Here is a 21033-nt window from a genome sequence, read left to right on the forward strand (position 1 = left end):
GTGGCTTGTGTGTGTCTGCACCAGGTTGGTTCCTCATCATTGTGTGTCTGCAGTAGATGAGTGCCCATGTTTTGTGTGTGTCTGCATTAGATTAGATCCCATGACTTGTGTGTTTGCACTAGAGTAATGCCCATGGCTTGTGCATCTGCACTAGATTATTTCCCATATCTTGTGTGTGGCTGCACTAGGTTTAATCCCATGACTTGTGCTTCTGCACTAGAGTAGTACCCATGGCTTGTGTGTCTGCACTAGGTTAAATCCCATGACTTGTGCGTCTGCACTTGAGTAGTGCCCATGGCTTGTGTGTCTGCACTAGGTTAAATCCCATGACTTGTGCGTCTGCACTAGGTTAAATCCCATGACTTGTGTGTCTGCACTAGGTTTAATCCCATGGCTTGTGCGTGGCTGCACTAGAGTAGTGCCCATGGCTTGTGCGTGGCTGCACTAGAGTAGTGCCCATGGCTTGTGCGTGGCTGCACTAGAGTAGTGCCCATGGCTTGTGCGTGGCTGCACTAGGGTAGTGCCCATGGCTTGTGCGTGGCTGCACTAGAGTAGTGCCCATGGCTTGTGTGTCTGCACTAGGTTAAATCCCATGACTTGTGTGTCTGCACTAGGTTTAATCCCATGGCTTGTGCGTGGCTGCACTAGAGTAGTGCCCATGGCTTGTGCGTAGCTGCACTAGAGTAGTGCCCATGGCTTGTGCGTGGCTGCACTAGAGTAGTGCCCATGGCTTGTGCGTGGCTGCACTAGAGTAGTGCCCATGGCTTGTGCGTGGCTGCACTAGGGTAGTGCCCATGGCTTGTGCGTGGCTGCACTAGAGTAGTGCCCATGGCTTGTGCGTGACTGCACTAGGGTAGTGCCCATGGCTTGTGCGTGGCTGCACTAGGGTAGTGCCCATGGCTTGTGCGTGGCTGCACTAGGGTAGTGCCCATGGCTTGTGCGTGGCTGCACTAGGTTAGTGCCCATGGCTTGTGCGTGGCTGCACTAGGTTAGTGCCCATGGCTTGTGTGCATCTACTTTAGTTTAAATTTTGTAGCTTGTGTATATGCACAAGATCAGTTGCCCTGTCTTAGGTGTGTATGTACTAGTTTAGCTGTCCTGGCTTATATGTTCGTCTGCACTAGATTGGTTTCTGTGCCTTGTGTGTCTGCAATTTATTGCTTCTGCTAGCGTGCACGTCTGCTTTAGATTAGTTCCTGTAGCTTGTGTGTCTGCACTTGATTGGTTGACCTATCTTGTGTGTCTATACTAGTTTGTTTTCTTTGGCTTTTTTTCTGCAATTGATTGGTTCTCCTAGCTTCTGTTCCTACACTAGATTATTTTTCCTAGCTTGTGTGTGTACAATAGATTTACTCTTGCTTGTGTGTCTTAACTAGATATTTCCTAGCTTGTCTGCCTACACTAGATTGTTTTTCCTAATTTGTGTGTGTATAATAGATTATTTTCCCTTGCTTGTATGTCTACAATAGATTATTTTCCCTAACTTGTGTACCTACACTAGATTATTTTCTCTAATTTGTGTACCTACACTAGATTATTTTCACTATTTTGTGTACCTACACTAGATTATTTTCTCTTTTGTTTGTCTACAATAGATTCTTTCTTTTTTATGACACGATGAGTCCACGGATCATCTTAATTACTAATGGGATATTCACCTCCTGGTCAGCAGGAGGCGGCAAAGAGCACCACAGCAAAGCTGTTAAATAGCTCCTCCCTTCCCTCCCACCCCAGTCATTCTTTGCCTACGTTAGTGATAGGAAGTGGTAAAGTGAGGTGTTAGTATAGATTCTTCAATCAAGAGTTTATTGTTTTTAAAGTGGTGCAAGATTGTACTGCTTTGTCCTAGGGTGTAGCCGTAGTCCATATCGGTCTCTTCAGTAGAGCAGTGGTGGCTTTAGAGCAATGGGAACTTGTGGGACATAATTCTCACTGCGCCTCCCATAAATTGATGCTGCCCTAATCATGAATACCTGAGGGATATTTACTCAGGAATTTCTTCTTTTTCTCAGGTCCATGGGAGGGAAAGGACCTCTTATACCTGGTGATCTGCCTGGCTGTTTGGCAGACATATGAGGTAAGTGCCACGTTTATATTCTGGGGCTAAGTCACTCAGAAGAGAAAAGGGATGCACTTTACTTCTATGCACACACAATATAAGTGATAATAGGATTTGCGCTTTATTGTTGGGGACACGTATACTCTCAGAGTCTGAGGGAAACAAAACGGCATGCAGGCACTGGGGCTGGGAGACACGGTTCTTAATGGCTCAGGTGTTTTTTTTTTTTACTTTCTCGTGGGCTTATCTAAAGCAAAATGCCGACCGAGAGAGGATATTATGCTAGAAACGCCCCCACGATGGGCGGGTCTTCCATTTGCACGCCTTTTCTCTGCGCCTCGGTGTTGCTACTCATAACGGGACACAGAGAGTCTCGGAACAGTCTCTTGCCTAGAAGTGCATGATTCTTAGCTAAGTACATGCGTTTCTAGGAACGGAGCAGGGAAAGCGTTTATATTTTGTACCGTAACAGTGCTGTGACGTTCCCCTGTTAAGTCCGGATTGTGGCCTAAGAGTGAAAGAGGTTATCAGGTCCAGGAGTCAGGTAGGCACCTCAGCAGGACTGCTGAGGTGTAGGGGTGTCAGTATTTATTTTCTAGTCTTTTAAGAGCGTTTTTCTCAGTAAAGAAGTTTCACTTTTAAATTTAAAGGCACAGTAATGTTTTTTGCATTTAAATTTTCTTGTTACAAAATTAAGGTCTTTAATTTTTATTTGTGTTACTGTGATCAGAATGGACCAAGAGGCCTTGCAGGATGTCTCTTGCTCTTTATGTTTTGATGTCACTGTGGAACCACCAATCCCTTTCTGTTCCTCATGTATTGAGAGGACTTTAAATTATAGGGATAAGATTTTTTATGAGCCAACTTTATCTAAAGCGGATGTTGTCCACAAGTCTAATGACGAGGTTCAATATATGCCGTATCTGTCTCCCCAAGCGTCCCAAATGTTACTGCCCTCACAAGCAGTGCCCTGCGCTTCCTCTCTTGCTCCCGCTGGAGTTACTTTAAGAGACATCGCTTCTCTCATGTCTTCTACAATTTCTGATGTGCTGTCTGCCTTTCCAATGTTGTAGGGCAAGCGTAAGAGGAAAATCAGATCAGTAAGCGACGTTTCTGACGCAGTTGTTGCGATTTCGGAGATCCCCTCCCAGAAGCCTGAGGAGGAGGATACCGTAGTAGCATCTGAAGGCGAAATTTCAGATTCGGAAAGCGTAATCCCCCCTTGCTGATACTGAAGTTGTATCTTTCAGGTTTAAGCTAGAACACCTCCGCCTGTTACTTAAGGAGGTTTTAGCTACTTTGGACGACAGTGACTCCACGGTTGTGGTTGTTCCTAAGAAGTCCAGTAAGCTGAACAAATATTTTGAGGTTTCTTCCTCGACAGACGTGTTTCCGGTCCCAGACCGCGCTTCTGAGATCATTGCTAAGGAGTGGGAGAAGCCGGGTATTCCTTTTTCTCCATCTCCTATATTTAAAAAGATGTTTCCCATAGCCGACCATATTAAAGAGGCTTGGCAAACAGTTCCAAAGGTGGAAGGAGCCGTTTCCACCTTAGCTAAGAGAACTACTATTCCCATAGAGGATAGTTGTGCTTTCAAGGACCCTATGGACAAGAAGTTAGAGGGTTTACTCAAGAAGATGTATGTACACCAGGGGTTACAATGGCAACCAGCTGTGTGCATTGCTACCGTCACCAGTGCGGCAGCATATTGGTTTGATGCATTATCTGATGCTATCAGGACGGAAACTTCTTTGGACGAAATCCAGGATAGGATAAAGGCTCTTAAACTAGCTAATTCCTTTAATAATTATGCTTTCCTTCAAGTTATTAAATTGGGAGCAAAGATTTCGGGCTTCTCTATTCTAGCCCACAGAGCCTTATGGTTAAAGCCTTGGTCTGCGGATGTGTCGTCTAAGCTTCTAGCTATTCCTTTGAAGGGGAAGACCTTGTTTGGACCTGGACTGACGGAGATTATTTCTGATATAACGGGAGGTAAAGGTCATCTTCTCCCTCAGGATAAGAGAAACAAACAGAAAGGACGGCAAAGTAATTTTCGTTCCTTTCGAAATTTCAAAGGAATTTCTACTTCTTCCGCTTCCAAGCAGGAACAGTCCAAACCTGCATGGAGATGTTCAGGATCCCTGGGCAATAGAAATTGTGTCCCAGGGATACAAATTGGAGTTCAAAAGTTTTCCTCCCAGAGGCAAGTTTCTGCTTTCAAGGTTATCTGCAGTAATTTTCGTTCCTTTCGAAATTTCAAAGGAATTTCTTCTTCTTCCACTTCCAAGCAGGAACAGTCCAAACCTGCATGGAGATGTTCAGGATCCCTGGGCAATAGAAATTGTGTCCCAGGGATACAAATTGGAGTTCAAATGTTTTCCTCCCAGAGGCAGGTTTCTGCTTTCAAGGTTATCTGCAGACCAGACAAAAGAGAGGCGTTCCTACATTGTGCAGGAGACCTCTCCGACCTGGAAGTGATTGTTTCCTTTCCAATACAGGAACAGGGTCAAGGTTTTTATTCCAATCTGTTCGTGGTTCCCAAAAGAGAGGGAACCTTCAGACCAATTTTAGACCTCAAGAGTCTAAACAAATTTCTCAGAGTACCGTCCTTCAAGATGGAAACTATTTGTTCCATTCTTCCTTTGATCCAAGAAGGTCAATTTATGACAACAGTGGATTTAAAGGACACGTACCTGCATGTTCCCATTCACAAGAATCATCACAAGTTCCTAAGATTTGCCTTTCTGGACAAACACTTCCAGTTCTTGGCTCTTCCTTTTGGTCTTGCCACTGCTCCCAGAATTTTCACAAAGGTTCTGGGATCGCTGTTGGCAGTGCTTCGGTTACGGGGCATTGCAGTGCCCTATCTGGACGACATCCTATTCCAGGCGCCATCCTTACAACAAGCAAGATTCCACATGGACATGGTACTATCCTTCCTGCGATCTCACGGTTGGAAGGTAAATTTGGAAAAGAGTTCCTTGGTTCCAAGTACAAGGGTAACTTTCTTAAGAACCATAATAAATTCCCTGTCTATGAAGATTTTTCTGACAGAAGTCAGGAAATCAAAGATTATCAATACTTGCCTAGTCCTTCAGTCCACTCCTCGGCCGTCAGTGGCTCAGTGCATGGAAGTAGTTGGGCTGATGGTGGCGGCAATGGACATCATCCTGTTTGCTCGGTTCCATCTCAGACCTCTGCAGTTAAGCATGCTTAGGCAATGGAACGGAGATTATGCGGACTTGTCTCCTCGAATACTTCTGGAGCAGGAGACAAGGGATTCTTTGCAATGGTGGTTGTCTCCGGATCACCTTCCAGGGAACCTGCTTTTGCAGACCATCTTGGGTGATTGTGACAGCAGACGCCAGCCTTCTAGGGTGGGGAGCAGTCTGGGGCTCCCTAAAGACTCAGGGAGTTTGGACTCAGTCAGAGTCTGTTCTTCCTATAAACATTTTGGAGCTGAGAGCGATCTTCAATGCTCTTCTCTCCTGGCCCCAGTTAGCCTCGGTCCGGTTTATCAGGTTCCAGTCGGACAATATAACTTCAGTGGCTTACATCAATCATCAGGGAGGAACAAGGAGTTCCTTAGCGATGACCGAGGTAGCCAAAACAATCCAGTGGGCGGAAGTCCACTCTTGCTGTCTGTCGGTGATCCACATCCCAGGGGTGGACAACTGGGAGGTGTATTTCCTGAGCAGGCAGACCTTTCATCCGGGGGAGTGGGAACTCCATCCAGAAGTGTTTTACAAACCTGATTCTCAAGTGGGGTCAGCCGGAATTGGATCTCATGGCATCCCGACAGAATGCCAAGCTCCCGAGATACGGGTCGAGGTCCAGGGACCCCCAGTCAGAGCTGATAGATGCTCTGGCTGTCCCTTGGTCCTTCAGTCTAGCATACCTATTCCCTCCGTATGTTCTTCTTCCTCTGGTCATTGCTCGAATCAAACGGGAGAGGGCATCAGTGATCCTCATAACACCGGCTTGGCCTCGCAGGATTTGGTATGCAGATCTGGTGGAGATGGCATCTCTGCCACCTTGGAGACTTCTGTTAAGGAAGGACCTTCTAATTCAGGGGCCCTTTCTTCACCCAAATCTAGTTTCTCTGAAGCTGACTGCTTGGAGATTGAACGCTTAATTTTATCCAAGCGGGGGTTTTCTGACTCTGTCATAGAGACCATGATTCAGGCTCGTAAGCCTGTAACTAGAAAGATTTACTATAAGATTTGGCGTAAATATCTCTATTGGTGCGAATCCAAGGGCTACTCATGGAGTAGAGTTAGGATTCCTAGAATTTTGTCTTTTCTCCAAGAGGGTTTGGAGAAGGGATTATCTACAAGTTCCCTGAAAGGTCAAATCTCGGCCTTATCTATTTTGTTACACAAACGTCTGGCAGATGTCCCAGATGTACAATCATTTTGTCAGGCCTTGGTCAGAATCAGGCCTGTATTCAAACCAGTTACTCCTCCATGGAGTCTTAATTTAGTTCTCAAAGTTCTCCATTTGAGCCCATGCATTCCTTAGATATTAAGTTGTTATCTTGGAAAGTTTTATTTCTTGTTGCTATTTCTTCTGCTCGAAGAGTGTCAGAGCTCTCAGCATTACAGTATGAGTCTCCTTATCTTATTTTTCTTCGGTCGAATGGCTGGAGTGGGAGGGAAGGGAGGAGCTATTTAACAGCTCTGCTGTGGTGCTCTTTGCCGCCTCCTGCTGACCAGGAGGTGAATATCTCATTAGTAATTAAGATGATCCGTGGACTCATCGTGTCAAAAAAGAAATAAATTTATCAGGTAAGTATAAATTTTCTTTTTTATATCTTTATATGATATTTTATGACATTCATTTACATATATTCTTTGCACAAAACACTTTTATTCAATAAATGATTTTTTGGGTCAGTAGAAAAATCTAAACAATCTAGGACTACCTATAGTGCCAATATAGAGCTCATGTATATACCATCCCAAACTTCCTTTTTCCTCCACTTGTTCCACTTGCTACAGCATTAACAAATTGTTCTACCCAATTTTGGTATTGGCTTCCCAGTGCTCTTTTTTTACTACACCTTTCCCTGAATACAATAGATTGTTTCCTATCTTGTTTGTCTACAATAGATTATTTTCCCTATCTTGTGTGCCTGCAATAGATTATTTTCCCTATATTGTGTGCCTGCAATAGATTATTTTCCCTATCTTTTGTGTCTACAATAGATTATTTTCCCGTGCTTGTGTGCCTACAATAGTTTATTTTCCTGTCTTGTGTACCAACAGTAGATTATTTTCCCTATCTTGTGTGCCTACCATAAATTATTTTTCCTGTCTTGTGTGTCTACAATAGATTATTTCACTATATTGTGTACCTACAATAGATTATTTTCTTGTCTTGTGTACCTACAATAGAATATTTTCCTGTTTTGTGTACCTACAATAGATCATTTCCCCTAGCTTTTGTACCTACAATAGATTATGTTCCCTGTCTTTTTGTTGTCTACAATGTTCCCTAGCTTGTGTGTCTACAATAGATTGTTCCCTAGCTTGTGTGTCTACAATAGATTATTTTACCTAGCTTTTGTACCTACAATATATTATTTTCCCTTGCTTGTGTGTCAGCACTCAGTTACTTCCCATTGTCTGAACAGGACCTGCCACCTCCATCTAATCCACTGAAGTCTGTCCCTATTGCTGTGGCAGATGATGGAGAGTCAGAGAGTGATGACGATGACCTGAAGCCCAGAGGTAAGTGCACAACTAACCTTCATAGCTCATTACTGGTTTAGCTCTTTTATAACCGTATTCTATTTATTCACACGTTGTCTCTTTTTATATGTTCCATCCATGTACCAGCCTCTCCTGTATTTTGTTTTTGTTCATTTCAACATACAACAGAAGAGACTTCTCATAACTGATAATAAATAAATATTTTATAGGTATAATGTAATAAGTAGCTTGTCTAGTGTGCCATTATCTGAAAAAGCTGTCTAGATGGTCAGCTGACCCTTTGTTTGAAAGAAGAGACACCTTTTTTTTTTCCATGTAATTGGCAAGAGTCCATGAGCTAGTGACGTATGGGATATACAATCCTACCAGGAGGGGCAAAGTTTCCCAAACCTCAAAATGCCTATAAATACACCCCTCACCACACCCACAATTCAGTTTTACAAACTTTGCCTCCTATGGAGGTGGTGAAGTAAGTTTGTGCTAAGATTTCTACGTTGATATGAGCTTCTCAGCATTTTGAAGCCCGATTCCTCTCTGAGTACAGTGAATGTCTGAGGGATGTGAAGGGAGTATCACCTATTGAATTCAATGGTTTTCCTCACGAGGATCTATTTCATAGGTTCTCTGTTATCAGTCAAAGAGATTCATCTCCTACCTCCCTTTTCAGATCGACGATATACTCTCATATTCCATTACTTCTACTGATAACCGTTTCAGTACTGGTTTGGCTATCTGCTGTATGTGGATGGGTGTCTTTTGGTAAGTATGTTTTGATTTCTTAAAGACACTCTCAGCTATGGTTGGCACTTTATGTATTTATATAAAGTTCTAAATATATGTATTGTACTTATATTTGCCATGATTCAGGTTTCAGTATATTTCCTTTTGCAGACTCAGACTGTCAGTTTCATATCTGGGAAATGCATTTTTTTAGGGAAAAAATATTTCTTACCTGGGGTATAGTCTCTTTTTCATTTGACTGCTTTTTTACAGAATTAGGCTCGCGAGGGTGCAAAATGCCAAAGTTTATTGCGTCATTTTTGGCGCGAAGTTACGTTCATTGATGCAAAATTCGTCATTTCTGGCGTCTTAGTAGACGTCGGGTCCTTCACAAGGTTGCGTCATCTGTGACGCGAGTGTGTTATTTCCGGACGTTTTTGGCGGCAAAAAATAAATAAATTTCTGTTTGTTGTGCGTCATATTTGTTGCCAAATATTTTCATTATTTAAGACCCCATTCCTATTTGCCTCCTGCCTTTTTTCTATGTCAGAGGGCTATGCTGTTTGCATTTTTTCCCATTCCTGAAACTGCCATATAAGGAAATTAATAATTTTGCTTTATATGTTGTTTTTTTCTCTTACATTTGCAAGATGTCTCAATCTGATCCTGTCTCAGAAGTCTCTGTTGGAACCCTGCTGCCTGATAACAGTTCTACCAAAGCTAAGTGCATTTGTTGTAAGCTTGAAGCTTGTGGAGGTTATACCTCCAGCTGTGGTTTGTAATAGTTGTCATGATAAACTTTTATATGCAGAGAATGCATCCATCAGTAGTAGTTCATTACCTGTTGCTGTTCCCTCAACATCTAATGCACAAGATATACCTGTAAATTTAAAATAATTTATTTCTGATTCTATTCAGAAGGCTTTGTCTGCCATTCCGCCTTCTAATAAACGTAAAAGGTCTTTTAAAACTTCTCATAAGGTTAATGAAATTTCAAATGACCAGCAACCTTTCCAAGGTAATAAATTATTTGGTTCTCAGTTGGATTCAATAATTTCAACTGTCACTGGGGGAAAGGGAGTTTTTTTTGCCTCAGGATAAAAGACCTAAGGGTAAATCTAAAGCTTCTAACCGTTTTCGTTCCTTTTGACAAAATAAGGAACAGAAACCTAATCCTTCCCCCAAGGAATCTGCTTCGAATTGGAAGCCTTCTTCAAATTGGAATAAATGAAGGTGCGGCCCTCATTCCAGCCCAGCTGGTAGGGGGCAGATTAAAATTTTTCAAAGATGTTTGGATCAATTCGGTCCAAAACCATTGGATTCAGAGTATTGTTTCTCAGGGGTACAGAATAGGATTCAGAGTAAGACCGCCTGTGAGAAGATCTTTCTCTCACGCATTCCAGCAAACCCAGTAAATGCTCAGGCTTTCCTGAAGTGTGTTTCAGACCTGGAGTTATCAGGGGTAATCATGCCAGTTTAGTTTCAGGAACGGGGTCTGGGGTTTTATTCAAATCTATTCATTGTCCCAAAGAAAGAAAATTCATTCAGGCCAGTTCTGGATCTGAAAATTTTGAACCGTTTTGTAAGAGTGCCAACTTTCAAAATGGTGACTATAAGGACTATTCTGCCTTTTGTTCAGCAAGGACATTGTATGTCCACAATAGACTTACAGGATGCATATCTTCATATTCTGATTCATCCAGATCACTATCAGTTCCTGAGATTCTCTTTTCTATACAAGCTTTACCAATTTGTTGCTCTTTCTTTTGGCCTAGCGAGAGGTCCAAAAATCTTTTCAAAGGTTCTAGGTGCCCTACACTCTGTAATCAGAGAGTGGGGTATTGCGGTATTTCCTTATTTGGACGATATCTTGGTACTCGCTCAGTCTTTACGTTCTGCAGAATCTCACACAAATCAACTAGTGTTGTTTCTTCAAAGACATGGTTGGAGGATCAATTTTCCGAAAAGTTCTTTGATTCCTCAGACAAAGGTAACCTTTTTAGGTTTCCAGATAGATTCAGTGTCCATGACTTTGTCTCTAACAGACAAGAGACGTTTGAAATTGGTTGCAGCCTGTCGGAACCTTCAGTCTCAGTCATTCCCTTCAGTAGCTATGTGCATGGAAGTTTTAGGTCTCATGACTGCAGCATCAGACGCGATCCCCTTTGCTCGTTTTCATATGAGACCTCTCCAGCTTTGTATGCTGAACCAGTGGTGCAGGAATTATACAAAGATATCACAATTAATATCCTTAAATCCCAATGTTCGACTATCTCTGACTTGGTGGTTAGATCACCATTGTATAATTTTAGGGGCCTCTTTCGTTCGTCTAACCTGGACTGTGATAACAACAGATGCAAGTCTTTCAGGTTGGGGAGCTGTTTGGGGATCTCTGACAGCACAATGGGTTTGGAAATCTCAAGAGGCGAGATTACCAATCAATATTTTGGAACTCCGTGCAATTCTCAGGGCTCTTCAGTTTTGGCCTCTGTTGAAGAGAGAACCGTTCATTTGTTTTCAGACAGACAATATCACAACTGTGGCATATGTCAATCATCAGGGTGGGACTCAGTCCTCAAGCTATGAAAGAAGTATCTTGGATACTTGTTTGGGCGGAATCCAGCTCCTGTATAATTTCTGCGGTTCATATCCCAGGTATAGACAATTGGGAAGTAGATTACCTCAGTCGTCAGACTTTACACCCGGGAGAATGATCTCTCCACCCAGATGTGTTTTCTCAAATTGTTCAGATGTGGGGGCTTCCAGAAATAGATCTGATGGCATCTCATCTAAACAAAAAACTTCCCAGGTACCTGTCCAGGTCCAGGGATCCTCAGGCGGAAGCAGTGGATGCATTGACAATTCCTTGGTGTTATCAACCTGCTTATATTTTCCCGCCTCTAGTTCTTCTTCCAAGAGTGATCTCCAAAATCATCACGGAACAATCATTTGTGCTGCTGGTGGCTCCAGCATGGCCTCACAAGTTTTGGTATGCAGATCTTGTTAGGATGTCCAGTTGCCAGCCTTGGCTACTTCCATTAATCTGGTGTTGCTCTTGTGTCTTATATTCTGCAATATTGGTTTTAAATCATGGAGCCTAATGTTGTTTAAATAAGCTCTAATAAATAAATTGCAGTGTTTATTGTTTGTGTAAATGTGGTTCTGGTATAGGGGCTTCATAGCTGTTTTTGTTTTTAATTTTTGTACATGGTCTACCTAGCTTTCCACCAGCAGATGGTGCTGTTGCATTTTATAGAATGTGGAATACAAGATTGTAAGGGTTAAAATCCCAAGGTGAGCTATTTAAACAGGTGTACCTGTACTATCACTTACCACATGATTAAGGGGCATAGCTCCCCGAAACGTCGTGGCTGTTTGACTCTGCACTTTCTAAAATAAAGCTTTGAAACTTTGGCATTTTGGAGAGCTTCATTTTTACATTTTTTTACTATTGTTGGGGAGTTTTGTAGTGACTCCTTGAAGCTCTGACCTGTGAGTATTGCTGCTGGATGTATTGCACTATTTTGTCATTTTTTCACTACTTCATCCGTGCACTACCAAGCCTGTTTGCAAGATGTTAAGCCAAGAGGAGCCTGCAGGGTCACAAACTTTTACCTACACAGAATTTGAAGCCTCTAGAATCACTACACTGGTGAAAGGATCACGGAATTTTCTACACACTGCACCTAAACAAATGGCAAGTAATGAGTATGAGAAATTAACTAAGAGGCAGCTGGCATATGACCTCCACGCCACTACTCTGGCCGAATACCACAGAGTTAAGAGGATTCCCAGGGGTTTACGGATGAACACTAGACCGACACTGTTGAAGGACAATCAGGAGTATTGCAAGAAGTTTGAGCAGATTTTAAACAAATGCTCCTTTGACCTGATTGTCCTCACAGTAGAATATTTACAGATTGACCTCAATAACATCAAAGTGGCCATTGCTACATTGGAGGAGGAAATTCGTCAGAGCATTTCTACAGATGAATGGGACAAACTAATATCTGCTAATAAAGAATTACTCACTGAGATGAGAGCTACGATCGAGGAAAGGAAGAGGTTAAAGTTCCAAAGGGACTCTGAGGATTATTCCTCCAATCGAATTTACCGCTGGGTATATGACCCTATGGGAAAAGAGCGCTACGTCACTTCCGGCGCAAGGAGAAGGCAACAGCGACGCAACGCAGCGTCAGGCAGCAGCTCCGACTCATCCTCTGATTTTTTACAAACAGAGGCCTCCGACAGTGCAGGAGAAGGGGCCGGAAACATCGGGGGCACAAGCAAGGCAACCAAGGTAAACAAGACCAACAGAGCGTTAACCAACAGGATTACCAGGGCACGCAAGAAGATATAGTGGTCAACATATCTGATTGCCCGCTTGATCCAAGGGAAGCGGATGTTCTGCAAAAAGGACTATCGTTTTGCCCATTGAGTGACTGTGATTTCTTTAACCTTAACAAGGATTTACATAAATTTTTCAGAAATGTAAGATTAAAATTCTGGCATTGTAGTAAGGATAAGGGGTTATCACAGTCTAATAGCGATATTGGTATCACTGCTGTTAGCTCTGACCTTGCTGAGAAATGTGTCAATAAAACTAACACTTTAAGCATTAAGAATGTGGGGTTGTTTAATAAGAGTTCATTTTATCCTGTGGTCACTGATCATAGCATTGCTACTTTTGAGAAACTTGTCCTTTTGGACGTACAGAAACTGCAGTCTAAGGTTTCTCAACAGAAGCATAAGGTGAAATCTGTTTTTGTCAACTTCACAGCAGCTGACCATCTTGCCCTGAAGTCACTTAAATCTAATGACAAGGTGGTTTTAAAGCAAGCTGATAAGGGCGGTGCTACTGTGATCTTGAACAAAACTGACTATAGGTCTGAGGTTTATCGTCAGTTAAGTGCTGGGAATGTATATAAAAAAATTGCCGCTAATCCTCTATCTAAGATTACTAAAGAGATATCTGTCACTGTTAAATTTGCACTTAACAATGGCATCATTGATGATAAAACAGCTAAATATCTTATTGTTAAAGATCCGATCTCGCCAGTACTATATGTACTGCCCAAAATTCATAAGTCCTTGACTGCTCCACCTGGGCGACCGATTGTGGCTGGAACTAACTCTGTGTTCTCAGGGATATCCATGTTCTTGGATAAACTTTTGAGACCCCTGGTGGAGCAGTCAAGTACTTTCATTAAAGATACTAATGATTTTTTGGTCAAATTGAACAACTTGCAACTCCAGACTGATAAATTCATTCTTTTCAGTCTGGATGTGACAAGTTTATATACCTCTATCACCCATGAGAGCGGTCTGGGGGCTGTTAAACATGCGCTTTTTACTTCTGGTTTATATTCCATTTCACAGATTTGGTTTATTATGCAACTGTTGGAAATTATACTTTTTAACAATTATTTTTTATTTGAAGACTTTTTTTACCTTCAGTTACAGGGTACAGCCATGGGCTCCAACGTTGCCCCTAACTATGCAAATATTTTTATGAATCTTTTTGAAGAAAAATTTGTTTTTGAAAATTATTTATTTCGTCAGTGTGGCGCCACCTGGTGGCGCTACATTGATGATATTTTCGGCATATGGTTGGGCAGCGTTGGAACCCTTGAACTTTTTGTTAGGGAGTTAAATGATTCGACAAACAGTATTAAGTTTACACTTACTTATAGCGAAATTTCAATTGATTTTTTGGATGTGACTGTTTTGAAGGATGGGTGCAATTTCAAGACTGATATTTTCAGCAAGAAAACTGATAGGAATAACCTGCTATTATATAGCAGTGCACATCATCCTTCACTAGTCAAATCATTGCCAAAGAGTCAATTGCTTAGAGTTAAGCGCATAGTTGCAGAGGAATCGTTAGTACCCTTGCGACTTTCAGAAATGGGTGACAAATTTGTGCAACGTGGATACCCCAGAGATCTTATTGTTGACACCATCAATCAGGTGTCCCAATTGGATCGAAAATCATTGTTAAAACCTGGGTTGTCTTCTAAAAAAGATTCAAAGAGAATGATTTTTGTATCTGAATTTTCCAGACAAAGTGATCAGGTTTGGAAAATTATCCGAAAACATTGGGGTATCCTGAAAGATTGCAATTCGGAGGTTGTTGAATTTGACCAAATGCCTATGCCAGCATATAAGCGTAGTAAGAGCTTGAGGGACTCTTTGATTAAAGCTGACATTGGCCCTGGTAGAACACTATCTCAGCGGTTTATCACCAAAAAGAATTTGGGCTGTTTTCCCTGTTTAGGGTGCAGTAATTGCAATTCTATAATAAAGAGTCCCTATTTTTTACACCCACATAGTGGTTATAAATTTCATTATAGGGACTACTTTACTTGCAATAGCAATTATGTTATTTACATGATCAAATGCCCATGTGGGAAAGCCTACATTGGCGAGTCCTCTAGGAGGGTACGGGATCGGATCACTGAGCACAAGAGCAACATCAGGTGTAAGGTATTCACTGCACCAGTAGCTTATCATTTTTTGGCTATGGGTCATACTATTAGCCAACTTAGGTTCCAGGTAATCGAACAAATTAGGACCCCCCGTAGAGGTGGCAATAGGGATATCCTTTTGAAACAACGTGAATCCTATTGGATTTTTAAGTTGGATACCCTGGAACCTAGGGGGCTCAATAGAGAGATAGACTGGTCTGTGTTCTACTAATCTGGTGTTGCTCTTGTGTCTTATATTCTGCAATATTGGTTTTAAATCATGGAGCCTAATGTTGTTTAAATAAGCTCTAATAAATAAATTGCAGTGTTTATTGTTTGTGTAAATGTGGTTCTGGTATAGGGGCTTCATAGCTGTTTTTGTTTTTAATTTTTGTACATGGTCTACCTAGCTTTCCACCAGCAGATGGTGCTGTTGCATTTTATAGAATGTGGAATACAAGATTGTAAGGGTTAAAATCCCAAGGTGAGCTATTTAAACAGGTGTACCTGTACTATCACTTACCACATGATTAAGGGGCATGGTTCCCCGAAACGTCGTGGCTGTTTGACTCTGCACTCTCTCTAATAAAGTATTGAAACTTTGGCATTTTGGAGAGCTTCATTTTTACATTTTTTTACTTCCATTAAGGCCAGACCTTCTATCTCAAGGTCCGTTTTTCCATCAGGATCTCAAGTCATTAAATTTGAGGGTATGGAAATTGAACGCTTAGTACTTAGTCATAGCGGTTTCTCTGACTCAGTGATTAATACTATGTTGCAGGCTCATAAATCAGTTTCTAGGAAGATTTATTATCAAGTTTGGAAGACTTATATTTCATGGTGTTCTTCTCATAAACTCTTTTGGAATTCCTAGAATTTTACAGTTTCTTCAGGATGGTTTGGAAAAGGGTTTTGTCTGCAAGTTCCTTGTAAGGACAAAGCTCTGCTCTTTCTGTTTTATTTCACAGAAAGATTGCTAAACTTCCTGATATTCACTGTTTTGTACAGGCTTTGATTCGTATTAAGCCTGTCATTAAATAAATCTCTCCTCCTTGGAGTCTTAATTTGGTTTTGAAGACTTTGCAGGCTCCTCCGTTTGAGCCTATGCATTGTTTGGACATTAAACTACTTTCTTGGAAAGTGTTGTTCCTTTTGGCCATCTCTTCTGCTAGAAGAGTTTCCGAGTTATCTGCTCTTTATTGTGAATCTCCTTTTCTGATTTTTCATCAAGATAAGGCGGTTTTGCGGACTTTATTTAAATTCTTACCTAAGGTTGTGAATTGTAACAACATTAATAGAGAAATTGTTGTTCCTTCCTTGTGTCCTAATCCTAAGAATTCTTTGGAGAGATCTTTGCATTCTTTGGATGTGGTGAGAGCTCTGAAATATTATGTTGAAGCTACTAAAGATTTCAGGAAGACTTCTAGTCTATTTGTTCTGGTTCTAGGAAAGGTCAGAAGGCGTCTGCCGTTTCCTTTGCTTTGTGGTTAAAGCTTTTGATTCATCAAGCCTATTTGGAGTCGGGTCAAGCCCCGCCTCAGAGAATTACAGCTCATTCTACTAGATCAGTTTCCACTTCCTGGGCTTTTAAGAATGAAGCTTCAGTTGATCAGATTTGCAAAGCTGCTACTTGGTCTTCTTTGCATACATTTACTAAATTCTACCATTTTGATGTATTTGCTTCTTCGGAAGCAGTTTTTGGTAGAAAAGTTCTTCAGGCAGCTGTTTCAGTTTGATTCTTCTGCTTTTGATTTAAGTTTTTTCCTTTCATTTATGAGAATAACTTATATTTTGGGTTGTGGATTAATTTTTTCAGCGGAAAATGGCTGTTGTTTATTTTTATCCCTCCCTCTCTAGTGACTCTTGCGTGGAATTCCACACCTTGGGTATTGCTATCCCATATGTCACTAGCTCATGGACTCTTGCCAATTACATGAAAGAAAACCTAATTTATGTAAGAACTTACCTGATAAATTAATTTCTTTCATATTCCATGAGGCCCACCCCTTTTTTATGGTGGTTATGATTTTTTTTTGTATAAAGCACAATTATTTCCAAATTCCTTTGTTGATGCTTTATTACTCCTTTCTTTATCCCCCCACTTCTTGGCTATTCGTTAAACTGAATTGTGGGTGTGGTGAGGGGTGTATTTATACGCATTTTGAGGTTTGGGAAACTAGCTCATGGACTCTTGCCAATATGAAAGAAATGAATTTATCAGGTAAGTTCTTACATAAATTATGTTTTTTGTTAAAGACAATAAACCCCCTGTAATTACAAGACTTTCTGCCGACTTACTATAAACTAACATACTGGGTGAGTTTAAAAATGTTTTGAATGCATTAACACTTTGTTTTTTCGTAGCTAAACTACTCACTACTTACTTTATTTGGAGGAGCCAATCAGGACTAGCATTGTTTTGCAGTTCCTTGTCTGATCTCTACTGAAGCCAGTTAGGGACATATAAGTATCAGGATTAAGCTTGTGAAGTTGATGCAAGAACACCCTTTAAAAAGCTCTGTAAGAAATCTCTCAAGTACTATGAGGCACTTGTCCTTATTATCTATAATTAGTTTTTAATTTGAGAACAGATTAACATGAAACACAAACATTTTCAGAACATACAATTTTAAACAACTTTTTAAATGTTCTTTTATTATCAAATTTGCTTCCTTCTCTTGATATCCTTTGTTAAAGGAGCAGCAATGCACTAGTGGGAGAAATGCATAAGGAGTCAAATGTGCAATATATAATTGTGTGATGTGCAGATCACGAAGAGTTTCATATGCGCACAAATGAATGTGATGTGCAGATCAAGAAGAGTTTCATATGCGCACACGTGAATGTAATGCGCAGATCACGCAGAGTTTCATATGCGAACAAGTGAATGTGATGTGCAGATCAAGAAGAGTTTCATATGCGCACACGTGAATGTAATGCGCAGATCACGCAGAGTTTCATATGCGAACAAGTGAATGTGATGTGCAGATCAAGAAGAGTTTCATATGCGCACACGTGAATGTAATGCGCAGATCACGCAGAGTTTCATATGCGCACAAGTGAATGTGATGTGCAGATCACGAAGAGTTTCATATGCGCACACGTGAATGTAATGCGCAGATCACAAAGAGTTTCATATGCGAACAAGTGAATGTGATGTGCAGATCACGAAGAGTTTCATATGTGCACACGTGAATGTAATGCGCAGATCATGAAGAGTTTCATATGCGCACACGTGAATGTAATGCGCAGATCACGAAGAGTTTTATATGCGCACACGTGAATGTAATGCGCAGATCACGAAGAGTTTCATATGCGCACACGTGAATGTAATGCGCAGATCACAAAGAGTTTCATATGCGTACAAGTGAATGTGATGTGCAGATCACCAAGAGCAGTCTTTTTCATATCTCACATTTTTCAATATAAATAGCAAACACAAGAAGAAAAAAAAATAAGTAAACATGTCAGAACATAGTAACCTAAAAGTCCTGTGTAACAAATGAGTCCTAATATTATAGAACAAATGGGCCCATATATCCTGATGTCTAGTTGACTGTTGGGAAAAATAGACAGACTCTCTCTACCCCCCCCCCCCCCCACACACACACACCTAGCTTGTCCGTCAAACAAGGTCTCCTTCCATATAGTTTTTCCACTAACAATTCATCTCCCTAAATTGAAGTCTCCAACCCTTCCCCCCCATTGTTATCGGATACTCCATCCCCCCCTTAAGGAGGCTATCAATAGAAAGTCAGTTTGGGAAAAGGGCAGAAGCATAGATGTAGTCTTTTTCTAATATCTAATTTGACATCCTGTTGTTCGATGAACAGTTGTTTTATGAGGGCGCACTTGAATTGGATTATAGAGGAAGTCCTTTTATGTCTGTCCATAATTGCAAGATACAGTTCCTAGCTAGTATAATAATAATAAGGGGAAGTATATTGTGGAGTCTCCCCAAAGAGGGTTCCCAATCTAATAGACAGATCTGTAAGATTCCCACTTTGACTTTAAATGTTTTACCAATCCAGAATTGAAGCTGACTTCAAAATTGCTTGATTTTCGGGCAGTGCCAAAAATAGTGATAAGTCTGGAGCACTGAGTTTATATTTTACACACTCATTGGTGCAAGTAGGATGCTATTTAACATAGCGACTTGGGGTAATAATCTTTGTAAATCATTCGTAGCTGAGCTTCTTCCCTTAGTGCTATCGAGAGGGAAGCGTTATTCGTCTTTTTAAAACTAATGGTAATCTGCAGTGATACTAGTGGTTAGTATCCCTATTCTATTGGTCTAGCACACTGGTTTTCAAACTTGTCCTCAGGCCTCCCCAACAGGCCAGGTTTTCTGGATTACCTTGGATTAGAGCAGATAAAATAACCATGTTTACTAATCGGCTGATTTTCTTTCATGTAATTGGCAAGAGTCCATGAGCTAGTGACGTATGGGATATACAATCCTACCAGGAGGGGCAACGTTTCCCAAACCTCTAAATGCCTATAAATGCACCCCTCACCACACCCACAATTCAGTTTTACAAACTTTGCCTCCTATGGAGGTGGTGAAGTAAGTTTGTGCTAAGATTTCTACTTTGACATGCGCTTCTCAACATTTTAAAGCCCGATTCCTCTCAGAGTACAGTGAATGTCAGAGGGATGTGAAGGGAGTATCACCTATTGAATTCTATGGTTTTCCTTGCGGGAAATCTTTTCATAGGTTCTGTGTCATCGGTCGTAGAGATTCATCTCCTACCTCCCTTTTCAGATCGACGATATACTCTCATATTCCATTACCTCTGCTGATACTTTTTCAGTACTGGTTTGGCTATCTGCTATATGTGCATGGGTGTCTTTCGGTAAGTATGTTTTCAATACTTAAGACACTCTCAGCTATGGTTTGTCACTTTATGTATTAATGTAAAGTTCTAAATATATGTATTGTACTTATATTTGCCATGAGTCAAAATTGGGAAAAACATATTTAAGAAGTTATTTTTTCTTACCTGGGGTATAGTCTTTTCTTCGAAATTGACTGTTTTCATTAATTTCGCGGGCAAAATTTAGATTTGCGAGGCCGCACAATGCTGATATTTATTGCATCATTCTTGGCGCTAGATTTTTTTTGGCGGGAATGTACGTTCGGTGACGCAAATTCATCATTTCCAGCGTCTTAGTTGACGCCATATTTCCTTGCACAAGGTTGCGTCTGCCATGGCGCAGGTTGCGTCATTTCCGGATGTTGTTAGCGCCAAAAAATTTCATTTTTTGTTGTGCGTCATACTTGACGCCAAATAATTTATTAATTTAAACTTCACTTCCTATATGCCCCTTCCCTTTTTCTATGCTCAGAGGGCTATGCTGTTTGCATTTTTTCTTGAAACTGCCATATAAGGAAATTGATCATTTTGCTTTATATGTTGTTTTTTTTTCTTACATTTGCAAGATGTCTCAATCTGATCCTGTTTTAGAAACCACTGTTGGATTCCTGGTGCCTGATAACAGTTCTACCAAAGCTAAGTGTATCTGTTGTAAGTTAGCGGAGATTATATCTCCAGCTGTGGTATGTAATAGTTGTCATGATAAGCTTTTACATGCAGAGAATGTATCCATCAGTACTAGTACAATGCCTGTTGTTCCTTCAACATATAATGTACATGATATCGCTGTGAATATAAAAGATTTTATTGCTGATGCGATTCAAAAGGCTCTGTCTGCTATTTTACCTTCTAATAAACATAAAAGATCTTTTAAAACTACTCATAAAGTTGATGAAATTTCAAATGACCGACAACATACTGAATTATCCTACTCTAATGAGTGTCTATCTGATTCAGAAGATCCGACCTCAGATATTGTCACTGACAAATCTTCTTATCTCTTTAAGATGGAGTATATTCGTTCTTTGTTAAAAGAGGTGTTGATTACTTTGGATATTGAGGAAACTAGTCCTCTTGATATTAAAACTAGTAAACGTTTAAATTCTGTTTATAAACCTCCTGTGGTTACTCTAGAGGTTTTTCCAGTTCCTGATGCTATTTCTGATATGATTTCAAAGGAATGGAATATAGGCCT

General features: G+C 40.8%; 1 protein-coding gene across 1 annotated transcript in view; it reads left to right on the forward strand.

The window, feature by feature from the left end:
• The window catches only part of USP20 (ubiquitin specific peptidase 20), a 213834-nt gene that overhangs the window by 28988 nt on the left and 163813 nt on the right, over window positions 1-21033 (forward strand). The window contains exon 6 of the mRNA XM_053695835.1: window positions 7696-7792. Coding sequence (XP_053551810.1) covers window positions 7696-7792 — 97 coding nt within the window. The remainder of the gene's footprint in view (window positions 1-7695; window positions 7793-21033) is intronic.

This window comes from Bombina bombina, chromosome 12 (assembly GCF_027579735.1).
Source record: "Bombina bombina isolate aBomBom1 chromosome 12, aBomBom1.pri, whole genome shotgun sequence".
Lineage (NCBI taxonomy): Eukaryota > Metazoa > Chordata > Amphibia > Anura > Bombinatoridae > Bombina > Bombina bombina.